The sequence below is a fragment of the Primulina tabacum genome, chromosome 16 (genome assembly GCF_025594145.1).
Source record: "Primulina tabacum isolate GXHZ01 chromosome 16, ASM2559414v2, whole genome shotgun sequence".
Taxonomy (NCBI): domain Eukaryota; kingdom Viridiplantae; phylum Streptophyta; class Magnoliopsida; order Lamiales; family Gesneriaceae; genus Primulina; species Primulina tabacum.
The window spans coordinates 30,244,667-30,265,243 of NC_134565.1; the positions used below are offsets into that span (position 1 = coordinate 30,244,667).

Below are 20,577 nucleotides of genomic sequence, written 5' to 3' on the forward strand. Positions count from 1 at the left end.
TAAGTTTTAAAAGTTTGGTTTTAGTATATTAATTTTGAATTTTCGACTATTTTGGTGCAATTACTGACGTCGTACTCAAAAAAATGCTTATGTGACATAAAAAATTGCTGATTTATCAAATGTCCCGTACACGATTGAACTAAAATAGTCGAAAATTAAAAATTAATATATCAAATACAAAATTTGACAAACTAATGAACCAAAACCCAAAATTAGACAATTTAATAGACATAAAAAATATTTTCTCATAATTTTAGTAGTTTTTAGTTGGTTAAAGAATAACCAGCAGATCAAACATCAGTCAGAAAACCATCATCAAACTGCAAATAAAAAAAATTGGATAAATAGATAAATTATTGATAGTGCGTTTTTGCAACTAAGATTAACTGTGCATTTGTTCATATCAGTTGCACAATCTATTTCCGCTTGGAAGTTTCTTATTTACCTTGTACATGCATGTACAGTAAACATGTATATATAATCAATTCCTAGATCATGAAAATGAGATTTGATATTTAGGCTGTTTATTTGGATAAAAGACCCCCCAATGTTTTTCGAATTCCGGGCTCTTTTGATCCTCATCGATCAAGTCGAATATATAAGCTTCGATATACTTTCCAGGCCTCCTCGGGGTTCCACCACGTACATGATTAACCAAGTTGTTGTTATAAATCCTTGCATTCTCAACAGTTGTAGCTGGTCCACCGGCAGTAGGCCAACCCGTTTCGGAAACCACGACGTCTACATTTTGTCCCCCGTACTTCTCCAAAGCCACGTGAATGGCATCCAGGATCGCTACGAACAGGTTTTGGTACCTATAAGGCCCGTCTATGACGACATCCGAAGGTGAAGTGAAAAGAGCGTATTCCAGGCTTATGTGGCTTGGATCCCCTGCGTAAGCCAGAAATGGGTATATATTTGCAAGTAAAGGAGAGTTACGTGTCTTGAGGAAATTGATAATCGGGCCAATAAACCCAGCTATTTCCGCCCTGAAAGCTCCTGCCGAGGGAGGATACGACTGGCCGAGAAGTCCCATGCTTATGGACGTAGAAACCTTGATAGTTCCAGAAACGGCCGAGTAAATGTTCTCCATGGCAGGGCCAACAAATGGGGCTATTCCGGCATAGGCGGGGTCTAATGGGTTGATCTCATTTCCCACAACGATGTACTTGAAACTTACGCCTGGAAATCTCCTGATATTGTTTTGGACCCATTCTTGTGCTACAGCAGGGTTTTTCCCTATTTCAGGGATATCTTCGTTCGGGATTCCTACCATGACTGAAATTTTGGAGCCACTCAGGGCTTGGAGGATGTTGGGGTTGGGGTTGTAGATTCGGACCGAGCGGATACTGTGTTGGAGGCAAAGTGAAACCACCTCTGGTGGCGAAGGTAAATTGCTACCGAGGATACCATAACATACTCCTGTTTGAGCATCTGGATTTAATTTGTTTGAAACATACAAAACATAATTAGTTCTTGCTGATTCCAGTGCAATATTTGCATCATGTTACAATTTTCTTGAAGCCAACATTCATCGCTCTATATCATTTATTCATTTCAATAATAACGAATGGAGAATTAATTAGTCTATCGAGTCAAAAACAAAAACAAAAAAGATGAATAAACAGGAAATTATGTTAATAGACCTGCTAAACTCGAGCAAAGAAGAAATAACGCAATCAAGATCATGAATGTGACGGTACTTTTCACGGGCAAATGGAGCAACGCATGTAACTTAGCCATTGTTTAACTTATATATATATATATATTTACAGTTTCATGGAGAGTGAAAATTTCGATCTCATACTTATAGGCATGTAAAGTAGTATTAGAAAATTAATTAAAAGTTGTAATATTGCACAAAGACATGGAAATCTCAGTCAAGATTGTTGTAAAATATATGCGAATCAAATATAATCTGGAAGCTTTTTCATATTTATCTCATTACATATATACATTTTTATGGCATAATTACAAAACGAAAAATAAAGATGTAAATAAAAACTTTTTCTACATTATAAACATATATTTTTACTGCTTACGGATCATTAGGAAACGGGATTCGAACCCTAGACTCGCTCTACTTTCCGACTGAAAGGAAGACTCTTCGACCACATCGAAAGAGAGAGACCGGTTTCAAAGACTTCCAAAGAGAGAAGGAATGGGAGTTAGGTTAGTAAAAGACTAAGAGAAAAACGACTCGCTCACTGAAGAAAGAAAGGTAAATCATTACTTGCTTAGGGAAAGCAGGAGCCAAAACAAATAACTAAAGAAATAGTACACATTTCAATCCATGATTAAAAATAGGGAAAACCGCAATTTAGTTTTATATGTTTGTTATTTTGCGATTTTTGATTTTTTATGTTGTCCAATCTAAGACTTAGTTATGTATTTTTTAGTTAATTTTAATAGTTTTTCGTCGAAAGTGGTGATAAGACTCAGAGATATACTTGGATCGCATGTGCCACATGAAAAGTTAGTATATCAAATACAAAATTTGACAAACTAATGAACCAAAACCCAAAATTAGACAATTTAATAGAACAAAAAAGGCAAAAACTTGTGTGAGACGGCTTCACGAGTCGTATTTTGTGAGACAGATCTCTCATTCGGGTCATCCATGAAAAAGTATTATTTTTTATTGGGAATATCGGTAGAGTTGACTCGCCTCACAGATAAATATTCGTGAGATCGTCTCACAAGAGACCTAATCAACAAAAAAATAGTTTCCCACAATTTTAGTAGTTTTAAGTTGGTTAAAGAATAGCCGGCAAATCAAACATCGGTCAGAAAACCATCATCAAACTACAAATAAAAAATATTGGATAAACAGATAAATTACTGATGGTGCGTTTTTGCACCTAAGATTAATGTGTATTTGTTCATATCAGCTGCACAGTCTATCTCCGCTTGGAAGTTTCTTATTTACCTTGTACAAGCATGTATAGTAAACATGTATATATAATCAATTCCCGGATCAAGAAAATGAGATTTGATATTTAGGCTGTTTATTTGGATAAAAGACCACCCCAATGTTTTTCGAATTCCGAGCTCTTTTGATCCTCATCGATCAAGTCGAATATATAAGCTTCGATATACTTTCCAGGCCTCCTCGGGGTTACACCACGTACATGATTAACCAAGTTGTTGTTATAAATCCTTGCATTCTCCACAGGTATAGCTGGTCCACCGGCAGTAGGCCAACCCGTTTCGAAACCACGATGTCTACATTTTGTGCCCCGTACTTCTCCAGAGCCACGTGAATGGCATCCAGGATCGATACGAACATGTTTTGGTACCTATAAGGCCCGTCTATTACGACAGCCGAAGGAGAAGTGAAAAGAGCGTATTACAGGCTTACGTGGCTTGGATCCCCTGCGTAAGAAAGAAATTGGTATATATTTGCGAGTAAAGGAGAGTTATGTGTTGATGATGCCCCGAGATATCCCGGGTCATGGATAATATCCATGGTTAATGCCCGGGTCAGGAGAATAAAAGGTTCTGACCTTACCAATAAAGTAATCAGACGGATCGGCACCCGAGTCATGAAATTACCCGGGATAACGAGAAGGTGGCTGGAAGAACCCACGGAAGGGCCGGTCAATCAGAGGCCAGGCCACGAGAGCACCCGAGACAGAACCTCCCTGAGAAGTTATACATTTATGTTCTTATAAGGAATCCCGAGGAATACCTCACCCTGATCATTTCGATATGAGTGAAGTATTTAATGCCGCCGATCAACAGTGTTTATAGCCGATTTATCTTTGACATTATTACAAGTGGTCAATAAATCAAGTGGCCTGGATGTGACAAGTGTGCGATTTGACATGTCAGAACAATAGGGTATAATCAGCCACCTTATTATAATTAATGCTCTCACACGAAGAACGAGGTCATCATTGTATCATCTACTATAAATATCATGTTCTTTACTCGCATTTACTATCTTTTTCAGATATTAATTCACATTTAATACTCTCCTTTACTACACACCAATCATCACAGTCATCACTTGGCTACATTGGTTTTATTGCTTGAGTACCCTGCTGACTTAAGCATCGGAGTGGCCACGCCGGACTCCCCTCCGGTGCCCATTCACGTGGTTATTTTCTTATTCACAGATCCTTCAAGAAGCTCGAGAAGTTACAATCCAAGTCCAGCGTCTAACTCCTATTTCCTTCAATAGCCTGATAGTTTACCCGGCAAAGTTCCTGACCCGACTCGTCCGTTTCGCCCGGGTTGCATCATTGGCGCCGTCTGTGGGAAATTGGAGTTCTAAGACGTTGATATGGCTCCTATCAGAAGAACAGCAAATCAAAACAACACTCATGTTCAAGGAGAAAACAACACTCGTATCTCTGGTGCTGATGGTCCTCCCCCTAATGGTCCTCAGCCTACCATTCATTTAACCCCCGAGGAGTTACAGAAGATTATAATTGATGCTATTAAGATGACCACGGCAAAGAAGGCCACTTCTCACCATGCCAGTCATCCCGAGCAACAACATGAACAGCCGCTAAGGAAAGAGAGAAGGGAAGAGGAGGGGGAATCAAGCGCGGGTTCTAAGTCTCCCACTGTTGCAGAAGAATTGGAAGAATTGAGGAAAAAAGTGAAAGTGTTAGAAGGGCATGTTGGTTCTAAAGGCAGCGCTCCAGTTGCAAAAGGTTGCCCATTTTCTGACATCATTGTTCGGGAACCATTACCCGGGCATTTCAAGTCGGCTAAAATCAAGGACTACGATGGGAGTTCTGACCCCGAAGAGCACCTCGCTGGTTTCGAAAACATGGCTATGTTGCATTGTTATGGGGACCAAATTAAATGCAAAGTGTTTCTAACCACTCTGATTGACTCGGCACAAAGGTGGTTTGAGGGTTTAGCTCCTCAGAGTATTCTCTCTTTCGAAGATTTTCAGAAAGTGTTCTTACATCAGTTCAGCAGTAGTAAGAAATATAAAAGAACCGCATTTAGCCTATTCGAGGTAAAGCAGCGCTCGGAGGAAACTCTAAGAGCTTATATCAAAAGATTCAACCGAGTAGCCTTAGACGTGCCTGCTTGCGCGCCCGAGACGAAAACTACTGCTTTCACGCAAGGATTGCTAGAAGGGGATTTCTTCCGCTCCCTCACCAAAAAACTACCCGGAGATTTCAAAGATCTTTTGTCCCGGGCAAAAAAGTACATCAATATGGAAGAAGCCCAGCACCAGAAGAGAGAAGCATTGAAGAGAACAAGGGGAGACCGGGCTGTCAGGCCTGAGGAAAGAAGTAACAAGAGGAATGGTTCCGGGCATCTTTCTCATGTTCCTTTGAGAAATGCCCGGGGTATGGAAGTTCAAGAATGCAGCTCGGATGTGGCCCCACTCTCTAATCTCACAGTCCGGTCGGTCCGATCAGAGAAGGTCAGATATTGCACCCTACATAAAGAATGCTCCCACAACACGAATGAATGCCGATCCCTTAGGAAGGGATTTAAGAGGCATACTGAGCCGGAATCTCGTCCTATTCGGGAGGAGCCCAGGTCGCCGCCCTGGGTATCACGACGACCTGGACCGAATGTTCCTAGGAGATCGGCTGACATCCTCGGTGGAAGCAGGAGAGCAGAAGGGAACTTTATGGAAGAAAAAAGCAGACAAGTGGAACGAAAAGACCTTCCCCCTATCCGGGGAGTGATCAAAATGATTTCGGGAGGATCTACTGATGGTGATTCCAACCGAGCCAGGAAAGCAAGGGGTAGAAGAGTGTGCTTAGAAGTTGATGGGAGGGATCGAAGTGAGCCGGTTATTAGTTTTGGCCCGGAAGACCTCAGAGGAGTCAGCCTACCTCATAATGATGCTCTGGTTATTCAGGCCCGGGTCGCTAATTATGACGTGTTGAGAGTTTTTGTGGATAATGGGAGTTCTGTTAATGTTATTTTCAAGGAAGCCCTGGTCCAGATGGATTTACATGAATATCCGCTGGAAGTAGTTGCGACTGCTCTGTTCGGCTTTGCCGGTCATGCTGTATACCCTGAAGGGGAAATCACTCTACCCCTAACACTTGGAAGTGGAGATTTGAGGAAGACAGTTATGACAGTTTTCACCATAGTAGATGCCTCATCTTCGTATAACGTAATCATTGGAAGGCCAGCTATGAACGAGATGAGAGCTGTAGCCTCCACTTATCACCAGAAGATCAAGTTCCCGATACGAGGGCAGGTGGGAGAGGTTAAGGGAGACCAGCCCTCATCCCGGAAATGCTATGGTGAAACAATCCGAGTAGATCAGAAAAGGGCGAGAAGGGAGGACAGGGGAAAGAAAGTGGCTCAGGGAGCAAAGGAGGTACGAAGGGAATGAAGTAAATTTTGTTGCAGAGGACGAGCAAGAGGTGGTCGAAATAAAACCAGGAAAAAGTATCCGAGTGGCCCGAGACCTGGAAGACTCCACCCGGGTAAAACTCCTAGCCTGTTTAAGAGCTAATATCTCTATTTTTGCATGGTCCCAATAGGAACTTGTGGGAATATCACCCAAAGTAGCCGAGCACAAATTAAACATCATCCCTGGATCCTGACCTATAAAACAGAAGAAAAGGCACTTCGGGCCCGAAAAAGACAAAATCATAGAAGAACATGTGAAGGAAATGTTGGGAGCCGGCCACATCAGGGAAGTCCAATTTCCCACATGGCTCTCTAATGTGGTCCTTGTTCCTAAAGCCACAGGGAAGTGGAGAATGTGTGTAGATTTCGGGATCTGAACAAAGCTTGCCCGAAGGATTGTTACCCACTTCCTCGAATCGATCAGTTGGTGGATTCAACTTCCGGCTTTGAGTTACTAAGTTTCATGGATGCATATCAGGGTTATCACCAAATCCCCATGGCCCGAGAAGATCAAGATTAGGCCAGCTTCATCACTTCTAGGGGCACCTTTTGCTATGTGCTCATGCCATTTGGATTAAAGAATGCCGGGGCCACATACCAACGCCTAATGAGTCAAGTCTTCCAAAAGCAGATAGGCAGGAATATTGAGGTATATGTGGATGATATCTTGATTAAGACTCGAGAAATGTCTTGTTTTATTGATGATTTGACAGAGACTTTTGCCACGTTGGAAAAGTATGAGATTAACCTCAACCCAGCCAAATGTGTGTTCGGGGTCAAGAGTGGAAAGTTTCTGGGTTTCATGGTTACAGACGGAGGAATTGAAGTCAACCCGGAAAAGATAAAAGCTGTGATTGACATGCCCTCCCCTCAATCTACTCGGGATGTACAGAAATTGACCGGGAGGATTGCTGCTTTGTCCCGATTCATCTCTCGATCTGCTCACCGGAGCTATCCTTTTTTTCAAATCCTCAGAAAGGCCCAGAAGTTTGGTTGGAATGAAGGGTGCGAACAAGCTTTCCAAGACTTGAAAAAACACTTATCCGAATTACCTGTTTTGGTAAAGCCGGAGCCGGGGGAAAAGTTGTGGATTTATTTGTCTGCCACTGAACATGCTGTCAGTTCTGTGCTCATCAAGAAAGAAGGGACATATCAGAGGCCCGTGTATTATGTTAGTCACGCCCTCCGAGGAGCAGAGTTGAAATATAGTGAAATGGAAAAAATAGCTCTAGCCCTGGTAATGACTGCCCGAAAATTAAGGCCATACTTTTTGTCTCATCCGATAGTGGTCCTCACCAATTCCCCACTCGGAAGAATAATGACACATTCGGAAGTCTCAGGAAGAATGGTGAAATGGACAATAGAGCTGGGGGAATACGACATTGAGTATCAACCCCGGACCGCTATCAAAGCTCAGGCTCTGACAGACTTCTTGATAGAAATGATCCAACCGACAGAGGAGGAGGTATGGAGAGTCTTCGTTGATGGCGCTTCAAATCTATCCGGATGCGGAGTTGGAGTGGTCATAGTAGCCCCATTCGAAGAAAAGATAAAATTGGCCCTGAGAATCGATTCCCGGATTACAAATAACGAAGCTGAATATGAAGCTGTTTTGTCAGGATTACAAGCCGCCCAAGAAGTTGGAGCCTCCCGAGTAATTATTTACTCTGATTCTCAGTTAGTGGCACAACAATTGAGGGTGCTTACGAGGCCAAAGATGAAAAAATGCTCAAATACTTGAAACTCATAGCAGCCCGAGCTGCCACTTTTACCGAATGGAGCATCGAACAAATCCCCCGGGGAGAGAATGAGGAAGCTGATAGTCTGGCCAAGTTAGCTGCTTCTATGTCCGAAGTAAGTACCCGGGAAATCATGTATTTTACCCGATTGGTACTATTATTGATGAGGCATCACCTACCCAAATAAATTCATGGATGACTCCCCTGATTGAATACATAGTCCATGCCAAGCTTTCGATTGACCGAGTTCAGGCTTTAAAGATAAAGAAGCAAGCACTCAGGTTCACTCTATTGAACAACACTCTTTACAGGCGATCATACATGGGTCCTCTATTGAAATGTATCTCAGAAAGTGAAGTAGAGTACATCCTCCGGGAAATTCATGAAGGATGCTGTGGAAAACACTTGGGAGGGATGGCCCTGTCTCGGAAAGCCCTATTAGCAGGATTTTGGTGGCCCCGGATGGATCAAGATGCCGCCAGACTAGTCCAAAAATGTCAGGGTTGCCAACACCATTCCAATTTTCACAATCGCCCAACTGCAAGTATGCAACCAATCTCCGCCTCATGCCCTTTTGATCAATGGGGTCTAGATATAGTGGGCCCCTTCCCCATGGCCCGGGCACAAAAAAGATTTCTTCTAGTGGCTATTGATTATTTCTCCAAGTGGGTGGAAACTGAGCCATTAGCCAGGATTACTGAAGACGAAGTTATGAAATTTCTTTGAAAAAGCATTGTTTGCAGATACGGCATCCCTAGGAAGCTAATTTCCGACAATGGAAGACAATTCCAGGGAAAAAAAGATCACCTCCTGGTGTCATGAAATGAAGATTATTCAATCCTTCACCTCAGTAGCCTACCCTCAGGCTAATGGCCAGACGGAAGTAACTAACAGGATCCTCGTGCAAGCACTGAAGGCCCAGCTCCATGGGAAAGGTAAAGATTGGGTGGAGGAATTGCCAAGTGTCTTATGGGCTTACCGAACTACTCCTCGATCATCTACCCGGGAAACACCCTATAGCCTTGTCTATGGGTCAGAAGCAGTCCTGTCAGTGGAGATCGGGCAATCTTCTATTCGGATAAAGTCCTACCCAAATCACAATGATCAGTCCCGGGCCATTGAACTTGATCTGGTTGAAGAAAGACGAGACAGAGCTAACATTCGAATGGAAGCTTATCGTAGCCAGGTAATGAAATCCTATAATAAGAATGTTCGGGCGCGAAACTTTCAGATAGGGGACTTGGTCATGAAAAAGGTGAAACCGGTGGGCGATGTAGGGAAATTGGAAGCAAAATGGGAAGGACCCTTCAAAATAATTCAAAGAATCAGTTCTGGTGCAGCTTATTATCTTGAAAATTCCCTGGGACAAACTCTCAAGAGGCCATGGAATGCTTTTCATTTAAAGAGATATTATGTGTAGAAAATACTTGTATCTACTGATTTCTACATCAAATAAAAAGATTGTTCGAGAAAGCGTTCAAATACTTTCAAGTCCAGGGACCCGTACCCTGGCCCGGTGGACCCGTACCCCGGTTATACTTTCAAGTCCAGGGACCCGTACCCTGGCCCGGTGGACCCCTACCCCGGTTATACTTTCAAGTCCAGGGACCCGTACCCTGGCCCGGTGGACCCGTACCCCGGTTATACTTTCAAATCTAGGAATATCGGGGAAGCCGTTATCAAATGCGATGAAGAGATCTCATTAACAAAGAAGATATTTACAAAGTGCCCGGAACCCGGGAGAAAAAAAAAAAAAAAAAACTAGTTTTATTTGGGATCATGCTCCTTGTTCTGCTCCTCCTCCTCGTCTGGGAGAGAGGCTACTGTCCTTCTCTAAATCAGGAAAATCTTCCCGGTCAGCTGGGACCAAACCCGCCTCCTCGAATTGTTCCAGGCACTTGTTGAAACCCTGCTCAAAGTACGGAAAGGCTTTCTTAGCCAACATCAGCTTAAACTCAGGAGATTTTAAAAAGTTGGTCATCTGCTCCTCCTGAGCAGTCTTAAGAAGGGATACGACAGCCTGGAGACCATCAGCTCGAGCACGGGAGGACTCGGCTTCCTCCTTTAACGCTTGTGTCTCTGCTCGGGCCACTGTCAGCTCCACCCGTATCAAATCCATTTGTTGCTCCCAGACAGCCCTCTCCCGAGCCAACACATGCTCGTGAAGTTCGCTCAAACGGCCCACCTCCTCTCGGAGTTTAGCATGCGTCTCCTGGGCCGAGGTAGCCCGAGCATTGGCCCCTTTAGCTACGTAGCTACTCGCTCGTAAGAATGTACGAGCATCTGCAGGCCCTGAAAATATTGTTCAAACTTGGGGATAAAGCGAGAAAAGAGAAAGAAAGAAGAGAAGAAAATGGGGGGGGGGGGGGGGTTACAATTTCCTGAACTTACAGAAAAAACCCGGGACGTTCCTTTTCAGAGAAGCATGTTGGGATGGAGTCCCTGAAGGTGTGCCACCTCGTCAGGACGAAGAAGGCCCCAGATCATTTTAAGAAGGTCCGCACTGATATCTTCCCCGAAGATGTTGGGGATAACCCAAGGCCTTCCCCCAGAGGGCCCGGTAGAAGAACCTGTCATAGGAGGAGACCGGACGACCTCCTCGACGTCATCCTCTACTGCCACCACCGGCTCCTGGATGGCTTTCCTCTTTCGTTGATTAAGAGGAGCTGGATCCTCTTCGGTAGCTGGGACGGTGGATTCTTCCTGGGGAAGAATGGGTTCCTCACGAACCATCATTTCTGCTTCGTCCCCCTGTCCTTCAGTTTCCCGGGCTTCAGCCAATTCTCGGGCTTGGCATTCTTCCTCCTCTTGAGTTTCCCGAGCTTTTTTCTCAGCACAGGCTCTTTTTTGTTCGGCTTTTCTCTTAGCCGCGGCCTCCTGGAAACTCGTCCTGATCATGTCCTCGGCTGCATTACAAAAACAGCATGTCAGATGACCAAGCAAGTGAAGGATACGTAAAGGGAAATAATGGTAAGATAATACTTTACCAGCCTGCGACCCGGGGTGATTGAACTCATCTATTATCTTGTCCACGGGGTCTTCAGGCCGGGACCCAATCCCATAATGAATCAAGTTGTCCCCCCCAATCAATACAGAGGAAAGATAAGATTGTTTTTCTAGGGCCCCCCAGGCTTGGATAAAAGGAGGGAGGAGTTTGTAATCCCGGGGAAGCTCGGGTTGGGAGGGCATAGCAGAAAAAAAGCCCAAAGCAGTGGTGGGGAGAGTCGGGAATTGAAGAAAGAAAAATTTTGTCTTCCATCCCTTCAAAGAGGAAGGGATATCAGTTAAGAACCGGTAATGCATCCGGGCCATAAAAGAAAATACCCCATCATTAAACCGGCAAGAATAAAAATAATGAAAAATTGAAGAATTGATGAGAAGTTGTTTCATACGGAACAGTACAAAAGTAGCAGCCATAATACGAAAAGCGTTAGGATGGAGGTGGTTGATGGGAAGGTTGAAAAAACGGGAAACTCCCTCAAAGAAGTGGTGTACCGGGAAGCGGAGACCACTCTTGAGCTGCTCAAGAAAGAAAGCATGATAGCCGGGGGGAGGGGTATCTGGGTGATCGTTCGGTCCGGGAATTTTGATGTCATAAGTAGAAGGGATGGAGCCCAAAGATTTCAACTCCTCTATACTACCCGGGCAAATGGTAGAAGTCACAGTGGAAAACCATGGAGACTTGTGGCCTTTTCTTTTCCCTTGCCCTGGGTACCAGCAGGCCGAGAAGAAGAAGTTTTGGATTTTTTAAGGGGTCGAGAATGGGAAATAGGAATACCTACTGGAAGGCGAACGGAGGTCTCAGAAGGGGTCGGGGAGTTATCCTCCGATCGGCCCCTGACATTTTTGCCAGACGTGGAAGATGTGGAGTTTGACATAATGAAAAGGGTAAATGAGGAAAGAAGACTTACTAGGAAGAAATGGAGATGGTGACCGGTTGTCGATGAACGGAAAGATCGCCGGAATAACACCCACGTGACGGAAAAGCTCGAGGAAAGAATTTGGCAGAGCTTCGCTACAAGGGAACTTGCAAGTGAATTTTGAAAACCAGTCATATACTATATATAGGGGAAGAGGGTGATCTATACCGTTGATCTAAAGCAGATCGAACGGACCAGATCAGCCTCGGAAATTGAGCGGCATCATTGGGCGGGATATTTGAAAAGACGTGAGCACAAATCGAGAAATTATAGTCATTCACTTGCTCGGAATACGGACAGTTCCTCACAGCTTGTCAGAGGGGAATGCGTCGTTCTGACATCTCATTAAATGATCAGGGAAGGCTAAGCCCCGGCGTATTATCCTAAGCCCGGGTGGCACGAAGCCCCGGCGTATTATCCTAATCCCGGGTGGTACGAAGCCCCGGCGTATTATCTTAAGTGCGGGTGGCACGAGGACCCTGCGATCAATTAATAGCTTATGGTTTTCTTGTTTATTGATTCTTAATCTATGCCGGCTTCTTCACAAAAGATATTAAGTAGCAAGATACATTAAAATTTTTATTAAGAAAATGGTCGGCGTCGTATTACAGCTATTCTAGAAGATATATAATCTTGCCATTCATTCATCCAATCAGTCAACTCTTGAAAGTAGAGATTGGTGAAGGACTCGGCGGTTGAAATCTTGTTCAAATGATGCCACTCCTTCCACAGCATAGCATGCAACAGAGCTTGGTCGGTGGCTAGGTCTGCAGTTCGAGCTATTTCAAGCTCTCGCCTATATTTCCTCGCCACTGCTCTCTGTGCACGAGTAAGAGCCAGGCCATTCTGGTAAGCGAGGGTAATATCTTGAATCTTGTACCAAGTGGACATAACCTTTACTTCGGTATACTCTTCGACAGTTCTTTTTAGATTCTCCACATAGGGACGTAGCTCGGCTGGTATTTGGCTATGTGCACCAATGGAAGAGACTGTACTGCTGCAGACACTGGAATCACTTGAGCTCGACATGATGAACTAATACTCATTTCATCCATATCGTCTTATTTATAGGAAGGTGACATTTAATGTTAAAGAAGGTAAAGAGGCCCTAGGCAGTCGAAGCGCCTTCCTATTTACCCAAAAGGAAAGTTGATCACCATCATTGACTGAATACATAAACGGTCAGGATTAGTCTTGAATATAGAGCAGAGTAGACGGAAAGACGTACACGAATATCTAGGTGTTATAACCTTGGAATATGAAACGATTTTCGTTGACATAAATAAGCATGCATCATAATAATCCTTATGGATTGACCGGTTACATTAACCAACGAAGCATATTAGCCCGGGAGACGCAAGGTCCCGGCACTATCTACAGGCTCGAATAATGGGAGGCCCCGGCATATTCTTATAAGCCCGGGGTACTATTGTTTATTGGTTATTTGTACCTATTTGCGTGCAGGAGATAAAGAAACATAAGACACGATAATTAATAATTTTTCATTATTAAAGAAAGATCCGGCGAATTGTTACATTATCCATTATTGAATATACATAAATTTGCCATTCAGTTAGCCAGTCGGTCAATTCATGAATCCGAAGATTGATGAAGGACTCAGCAGTTAAGATCTTTTCCAATTGATGCCATTCTTTCCACAGCATCATGTGTAACAGAACCTGGTCGGTAGCCAGATCTGTAACTCTACCCACTTCAAATTCTCGGGTGTACTTCCTTGCTCTTGCTCTTTGTGCTCGAGTAGGAGCCAAACCGTTCCGGTAGGTATCATTTAGGTCTTGAACCTTGTACCAGGTAGACATGACCTTCACCCAGATTAATTCTTCAATCGTCTTCTTCAAGTCCTCCAGATGAGGACGCATTGCGTTGGTTACTAAGACGTGTGTGCTCCTGCAATTAGTGGAGTCACTTGAAGACATGTTGAACTGATGTTCACCTTTCATTTCTATTCTCTTATTTATAGGCACATGACATTTAATGGATGCACCTCGTAAATGGTATCAAGTAAGACGAAAGGACGTTCACGGTTATCGAAGCATCATTCTTATCCATCTCGAAATATGGAACGTTTTTCGACAGGAATTTAATATTGATACATGCGTCATTATGATTCTACATCATAGCCCGGGAGGTTTGAGGCCCCGGCATCTTATTCTATAGCACGAGGAATTTTAGCTCCCGGCATCTCAGTTAAGGAGATTTATTTTATTCAGTTCCTAGTACAAATACAATATCTAGAAAAACTGAAATTCTCGACAGAATTAGAAATGGACAAGCATTTTTATTCCGGAAAGGGTGCTGGGGAAGTAACGGAGATATAAAACAAAAATAACTTTTATTCAGAAAAAGAAATTCTTGCGGACTACATCATAATATGCTTCCTCTACAAACATCATCCACAGGGTCATCCAGCCCTTTACTTCTCCAGTAGACGATTTGAGGAAGCTGTCGGATTCGACAATGTCCGTCAGAATTTTCCTTTCCTTGTAGAGCATCAGCTCGTAGACATAATCGTCCTTGAAGAGATCAGCTGTCTCAGAAACGTGCAGACGTTCCCGATACTCCTTCAGCTTTACCACCAGTCTAGGAGTATTAGTTTCCCCAGTCTCGTAGAGAAACTTCAATCTCTGAAGCTTTTCCCAGTAGTGGATAATTTTATGGAAGACTTCATCCTCCAGTTCCAGCTTTCGTTTCTCGCGGGATGTTTTCATGAACTCTTCCGCCATACCAGGAGTCTTGGAGCCGCTTGCACCTGCCATTCTATTCTCTAGAAGATAAATGATGGTGTCATTGAACAAAGGAAGGGTTGTTATATATATAGGAGAGTGAAGCCAATCCACACCATTAATCCATAATGGACCCAATGGCTCAGATATCCATCGGAAATAGTGCAAAGATATTCATACAGACGAGAAGATATTCGAAAAGACAGGTCCAGGAATCAATGCGTCATAATGATTCATTTTCTTGGAAAAAAAAAGTCTCTGACAAATCCTACGGCCTATGTCAGCTATAATCCACGTGTCCATATACTACGATCAGCCTAAAAAAAATAACAATAATAATAATAAGCGAGTAAGCAAACAATTTTTCCTGACCGGGCACACGAGACTGATCGGGACAACGAGTGGACTCTAGCCCGACTAATTAAGGTAGGAGTGATGATGCCCCGAGATATCCCGGGTCATGGATAATATCCATGGTTAATGCCCGGGTCAGGAGAATAAAATGTTCTGACCATACCAATAAAGTAATCGGACGGATCGGCACCCGAGTCATGAAATTACCCGGGATAACGAGAAGGTGGCTGGAAGAACCCACGGAAGGGCCGGTCAATCAGAGGCCAGGCCACAAGAGCACCCGAGGCAGAACCTCCCTGAGAAGTTATACATTTATGTTCTTATAAGGAATCCCGAGAAATACCTCACCCTGATCATTTCGATATGAGTGAAGTATTTAATGCCGCCGATCAACAGTGTTTATAGCCGATTTATCTCTGACATTATTACAAGTGGTCAATAAATCAAGTGGCCTGGATGTGACAAGTGTGCGATTTGACATGTCAGAACAATAGGGTATAATCAGCCACCCTATTATAATTAATGCTCTCACACGAAGAACGAGGTCATCATTGTATCCTCTACTATAAATATCAGGTTCTTTACTCGCATTTACTATCTTTTTCAGATATTAATTCACATTTAATACTCTCCTTTACTACACACCAATCATCACAGTCATCACTTGGCTACATTGGTTTTATTGCTTGAGTACCCTGCTGACTTAAGCATCGGAGTGGCCACGCCGGACTCCCCTCCGGCGCCCATTCACGTGGTTATTTTCTTATTCACAGATCCTTCAAGAAGCTCGAGAAGTTACAATCCAAGTCCAGCGTCTAACTCCTATTTCCTTCAATATCCTGATAGTTTACCCGGCAGAGTTCCTGACCCGACTCGTCCGTTTCACCCGGGTTGCATCATGTGTCTTGAGGAAATTGATAATCGGGCCAATAAACCTAGCTATTTCCGCCCGGAAAGCTCCTGCCGAGGGAGGATAGGACTGGCCGAGAAGTGTCGTGCTTATGGACGTAGAAACCTTGATAGTTCCAGAAACGGCCGAGTAAATGTTCTTCATGGCAGGGGCAATATATGGGGCGATTCCGGCATGGGCGGGGTCTGACGGGTCGATCTCATTTCCCACAACGATGTACTTGAAACTAACGCCTGGAAATCTCCTAATATTTTTTTGGACCCATTCTTGTGCTACAGCAGGGTTTTTCCCTATTGCAGGGATATCCTTCGTTCGGGATTCCTACCATGACTGAAATTTTGGAGCCACTCAGGGCTTGGAGGATGTTGGGGTTGGGGTTGTAGATTCGGACCGAGTGGATACCGTGTTGGAGGCAAAGTGAAACCACATCTGGCGGCGAAGGTAAATTGCTGCCCAGGATTCCATAACATACTCCCGTTTGAGCATCTGCATTTAATTTGTTTTTAACATGCAAAACATAATTAGTTCTTGCTGATTCCGGTGCAATATTTGCATCATGTTTTATTTTTGTTGGATCCAACATTCATCAAGCTCGATATCATTTATTCATTTCAATAATAACGAATGGAGAATTAATTAGTCTATCGAGTCAAAAAACAAATAAAAAAAAAGATGAATAAACAGGAAATTATATTAATCGACCTGCTAAACGCGAGCAAAGAAGAAATAACCCAATCAAGATTATGAATGTGACGGCACTTTTCACGGGCAAATGGAGCAACGCATGTAACTTAGCCATTGTTAAACTTCTATATATTTTTACAGTTTCGTGGAGATTGAAAATTTCCATTTCATACTTAGGCATGTAAAGTAGTATTAGAAAATTAATTAAAAGTTGTAATATTGTATAACAGGCAAATCTCAGTCAAGATTGTTGTAAAATATATGTTAATCAAATATAATTTGGAAGCTTTTTCGTATTTATCTCATTACAAATTTACATTTTCAAGGCATAATTGCACAGAGAAATATTGTCAATCTTAATTAATTATACTTAAAAAATAACATTTAATTGTAAGCTTTCAAAAAATATTCCTGTTACCCATCAAATTACATTAATTAAATAGCTGATTCTCCTCCTGCTGCACGTAATCAAGGACAGTCGCTCCAACATTATTTAAAACATTTTTTATTAAAAACAATTACCTAAAAATTCATAAAATACCTCTATATCCAAAAAATTCCTAACAATTATTATTTTTTCTACAAGATTAATAATAAAGTTAGATACATACTTCACCCCAATAAAATCTCGAGATTACTAAAATCTCTTCATGAAAAATGATTTATCAAATCTTGGGCACATACATTCTCATATTTTAAAATCTTGAGCGTATGTATTCTTATCCATACGTATTTTTAGGGATATGTGTACTCATGATTTGAAAATAAAAGGAGTCAATAATTATGAGGAGTTTTAATCAATCTCGGGAGTTTACGAAAGTAATGTATGTAACCCTTAATAATAACATTTTTCATACCAAGAAATGAAATATAAGTAAATCCTTTGATTTTTTAACATTTTAATTCTACTGAAAATGAACGAACTTATATAATCATATGATATTAAAATTCATATAAGATTGGCTGCAATTAATTTAAAAAAAATTCCTCTCTTTTCCTTCATAAAATTGTTTTGTTATAAGATATCCATTCATAGAACATCGTTTATTTATTTTTACATCGTGTTATTTACGTTGTATTAATCTACTTACACTACGTTATGTTTTGATCCCCTTTATAAAGAATTTATAGATAATTATGTGGAAAAATTAGCATCGAACAAGACTCGAAATACTCGATTCTAGTTTTGTTCAAATAACCTGCCGAACAAAACATTGGCCTAGAAACCATTATATATAATCAATTTCCATGTCAAGAAAATTTGATGGGATATTTTGGCTGTTTTATTTGGATAAAAAAATTGAACGTATCTGAGGCTTACGTCGCTAAACCAGATATGGGTATACATTGTCAAGTAAAGGAGATGAAGGGAAATATAATTTTCATATTAAATTGATTTTTCTAATATTATCTTTTTTTGTTTATTTGATTGAGTATAATATTTAATTATGGTTTTGCCTTTCTAGATAATTATGTTAAGATTTTATTGTGATATAATATCTTCTTTAAGTCTAATTTCATTCTTGATAAGATTATGTACAATATTGGATTTGACTTTTTTAGATATCATATTTATGATAAAGATCTTGAAGATATTATATTATTGATTTAACTCTTGATTTCTTTATTTTGTAGATTTCCTTGTGAGATGAAGTGAATTATAAATAAGAGAGATGGAGATTAAAAAGAGGTGAGAGAATTTTCGTGGAGGAGTTCACGTGTAGGATTTTCGTGGAGGTGATTTTCTTGGGAGCTTAAAAGAAAGAATTTTCGTGGGAAAAATTCAGAGAGTTTGTGTGTAGAATTTTCGTGGAGTGTTTTTCGTGGGAAGTTTTCGTGAAGAGTTTTCACGTGAGAAGATTTTCTTGGAGTTTTTAGTGAGAATTTTTCTTGCGGCTTCTTCCTCTCGGTCAATATTCACTCATGTGTGCACGTTCAGAATTTCAGAGAAAACCTTATTCAAGAAACGTGATGTGATTTAAAGAGTTGTGATAGGGTGTTGCTGTGAATGTTGAGAACATCTGCGGACAACATCTGGGAAGAAGTTGGACGAAGATTGCTTCTCGTGGATCTATCTTTTTGGCTCACGTTTTGCTTTCTTGTTTTAGTTTTATTCTGGTTGTTTGTATTTAGAAAACATTTGTTTTCTCAACTTGTTGAAGAAATTGATTTTAGTGAGAATCACTAGTGATTGGTTTTTTGTAAACGATTGTTTTTTTCTAGTGATTAATTTTTGCCATAAGGCACCGCACAAGTATTTATACTTGTGCATATTTAATCTCGTCCATCTGTTTATTTAAAGTGAATTTGTGTTACAAAATATAATATTCCGCTGCATGTTGTCCGAGATGTTGTAACATCTGGTACAACATTTAATTCTGATAAAACACGAATTTACTATTTTAAATCATATTCTGATATTCTTATTATTTCGATCATCTGTCGGACAAAATATTCCTAACAAGTGGTATCAGAGCCTATTCTTGATATACTAAGTGCTGATTCTGGTTTTTATTTTGTTTTGACAGAAATATTTAATGGACACATCACTTGCAAACGGAGCACTTCGACCACCAGCTCCTAAACCTCCTGTCCAACAACAGTTTCGACCAAGGAATGAAGAAAAACGCTGGTTGCAAGTGAATCCTTTAGGTGTTGCCACACCTGGCCGCAACATCTGCAAAAAATCAGTATGTTTGAAATCCACAACTTCTGGAAATTCGAGTGGAGATAATGAATCAGAAGCTGATGATGAAGATATGACTCTTGAGAGTGTTCAAAAGCTTTATGAAGAATTGTTCGAGGATTGGACCAAAAGAAACAAGCTTAACTCCACTCTTGTAAAGGAAAACACTGATCTAAGAGCTGTGGTTGTCAAACTTGAAGTAATTCTGAGCAAAAAGGACTTAGAACTGGGAAAGACCAAAGAAGAACTTCAAAAGGCAACTGAAACTTTGTCCAAATTCAATTCAAGCACATCCAAGCTTGAATACATACTTTTGATGGGAAGAGATGACAAGAAAGGCTTAGGCTTCAAAGACAGTGTGTTTGAAATAGGTGAATCTTCCAAGTCTACTGTTTTTGTGAAAGGAAAAGCTGATACATCTCCACAACCACAATCCAAGTTACCAATCAAAAGCTCTCCATCAAAAAGACAACTTGCTGCACCCATTCCTAAGCAGAAACGCAGGTATGTATGCCATTACTGTTTTAAGCCTGGTCATATCAGGCCCTACTGTTTTAAACTCAGGGATGATCGCATGAATCAAAAGTCGAGCCAGATGTTGCCCCGAATGTTGTCCAACATTTCCCGCAACACCTCCAACCGCCGACCTACAGTAAGACAAATTTGGGTACCAAAAGTAAAAACTCACTGTAAAGTTGTCTATACTTCATTGAAAACTAACATTGCAGGTCATTGGTATTTTGATAGTGGAAGCTCACGCCATATGATAGGATCACAAGAACATCTAACTGATTATGTTGAACAAAAATGTGGTAGAGTAACCTATGGAGGGGGAGCTAAAGGAAAGATTGTTGGAAAGGGAACATTAAATATCGAAGGACTACCAAAGCTCCACAATGTGCTTCATGTTGAAGGACTAAATTCGAATTTGATAAGCATAAGCCAACTGTGTGATGATAATTTGCATGTCGAGTTTGATAAACATATGTGTGAAGTGGTTGATGAAACTAACTTATGCATTATGACAGGTACAAGGTCTTCGGACAATTACTACCAAATAGGTGAAGAACTTTCATGCAAACATGCACAAATCAGTGAACTCAACATTTGGCATAAAAAACTCGGTCATGTACATTTCAAAACCTTGAAGAATTTGAGTAAGTACGATGCAGTTCGAGGTATGCCTAATCTC

The 20,577-nt window shown here is 41.5% G+C and overlaps 1 protein-coding gene across 3 annotated transcripts; it reads right to left on the reverse strand.

Moving 5' to 3' along the window:
• Nucleotides 1-248: 248 nt before the first annotated feature.
• Nucleotides 249-16,846, reverse strand: LOC142529537 (glucan endo-1,3-beta-glucosidase-like). 3 transcript variants are annotated; one of them, XM_075635087.1, is made up of 2 exons: nt 16,718-16,816; nt 249-1,434 (listed from the first exon to the last, which is right to left on the reverse strand). In XM_075635087.1, the coding sequence occupies exons 1-2, from the start codon at nt 16,812-16,814 to the stop codon at nt 494-496; spliced, it is 1,038 nt and encodes a 345-aa protein (XP_075491202.1). In that variant the 5' UTR covers nt 16,815-16,816; the 3' UTR covers nt 249-493. The 3 variants fall into 3 exon arrangements, 2 of the variants coding, with proteins under 2 accessions (XP_075491202.1, XP_075491201.1); XM_075635086.1 differs by lacking the exon at nt 16,718-16,816 and adding an exon at nt 1,647-1,756; XR_012815921.1 differs by lacking the exon at nt 249-1,434 and adding an exon at nt 16,010-16,501 and having other exon boundaries at nt 16,718-16,846.
• Between the last annotated feature and the right edge of the window lie 3,731 nt (nt 16,847-20,577).

Bases quoted from the DNA above. Each gene is read 5' to 3' on its own strand.
- LOC142529537 (XM_075635087.1), bottom strand. From the start codon at position 16,814: ATGGCTAAGTTACATGCGTTGCTCCATTTGCCCGTGAAAAGTGCCGTC. The intron at 1,435-16,717 runs GTCGATTAATAT...AATTAAATCCAG, and splicing joins TCTTTGCTCGCGTTTAGCAG to ATGCTCAAACAGGAGTATGT.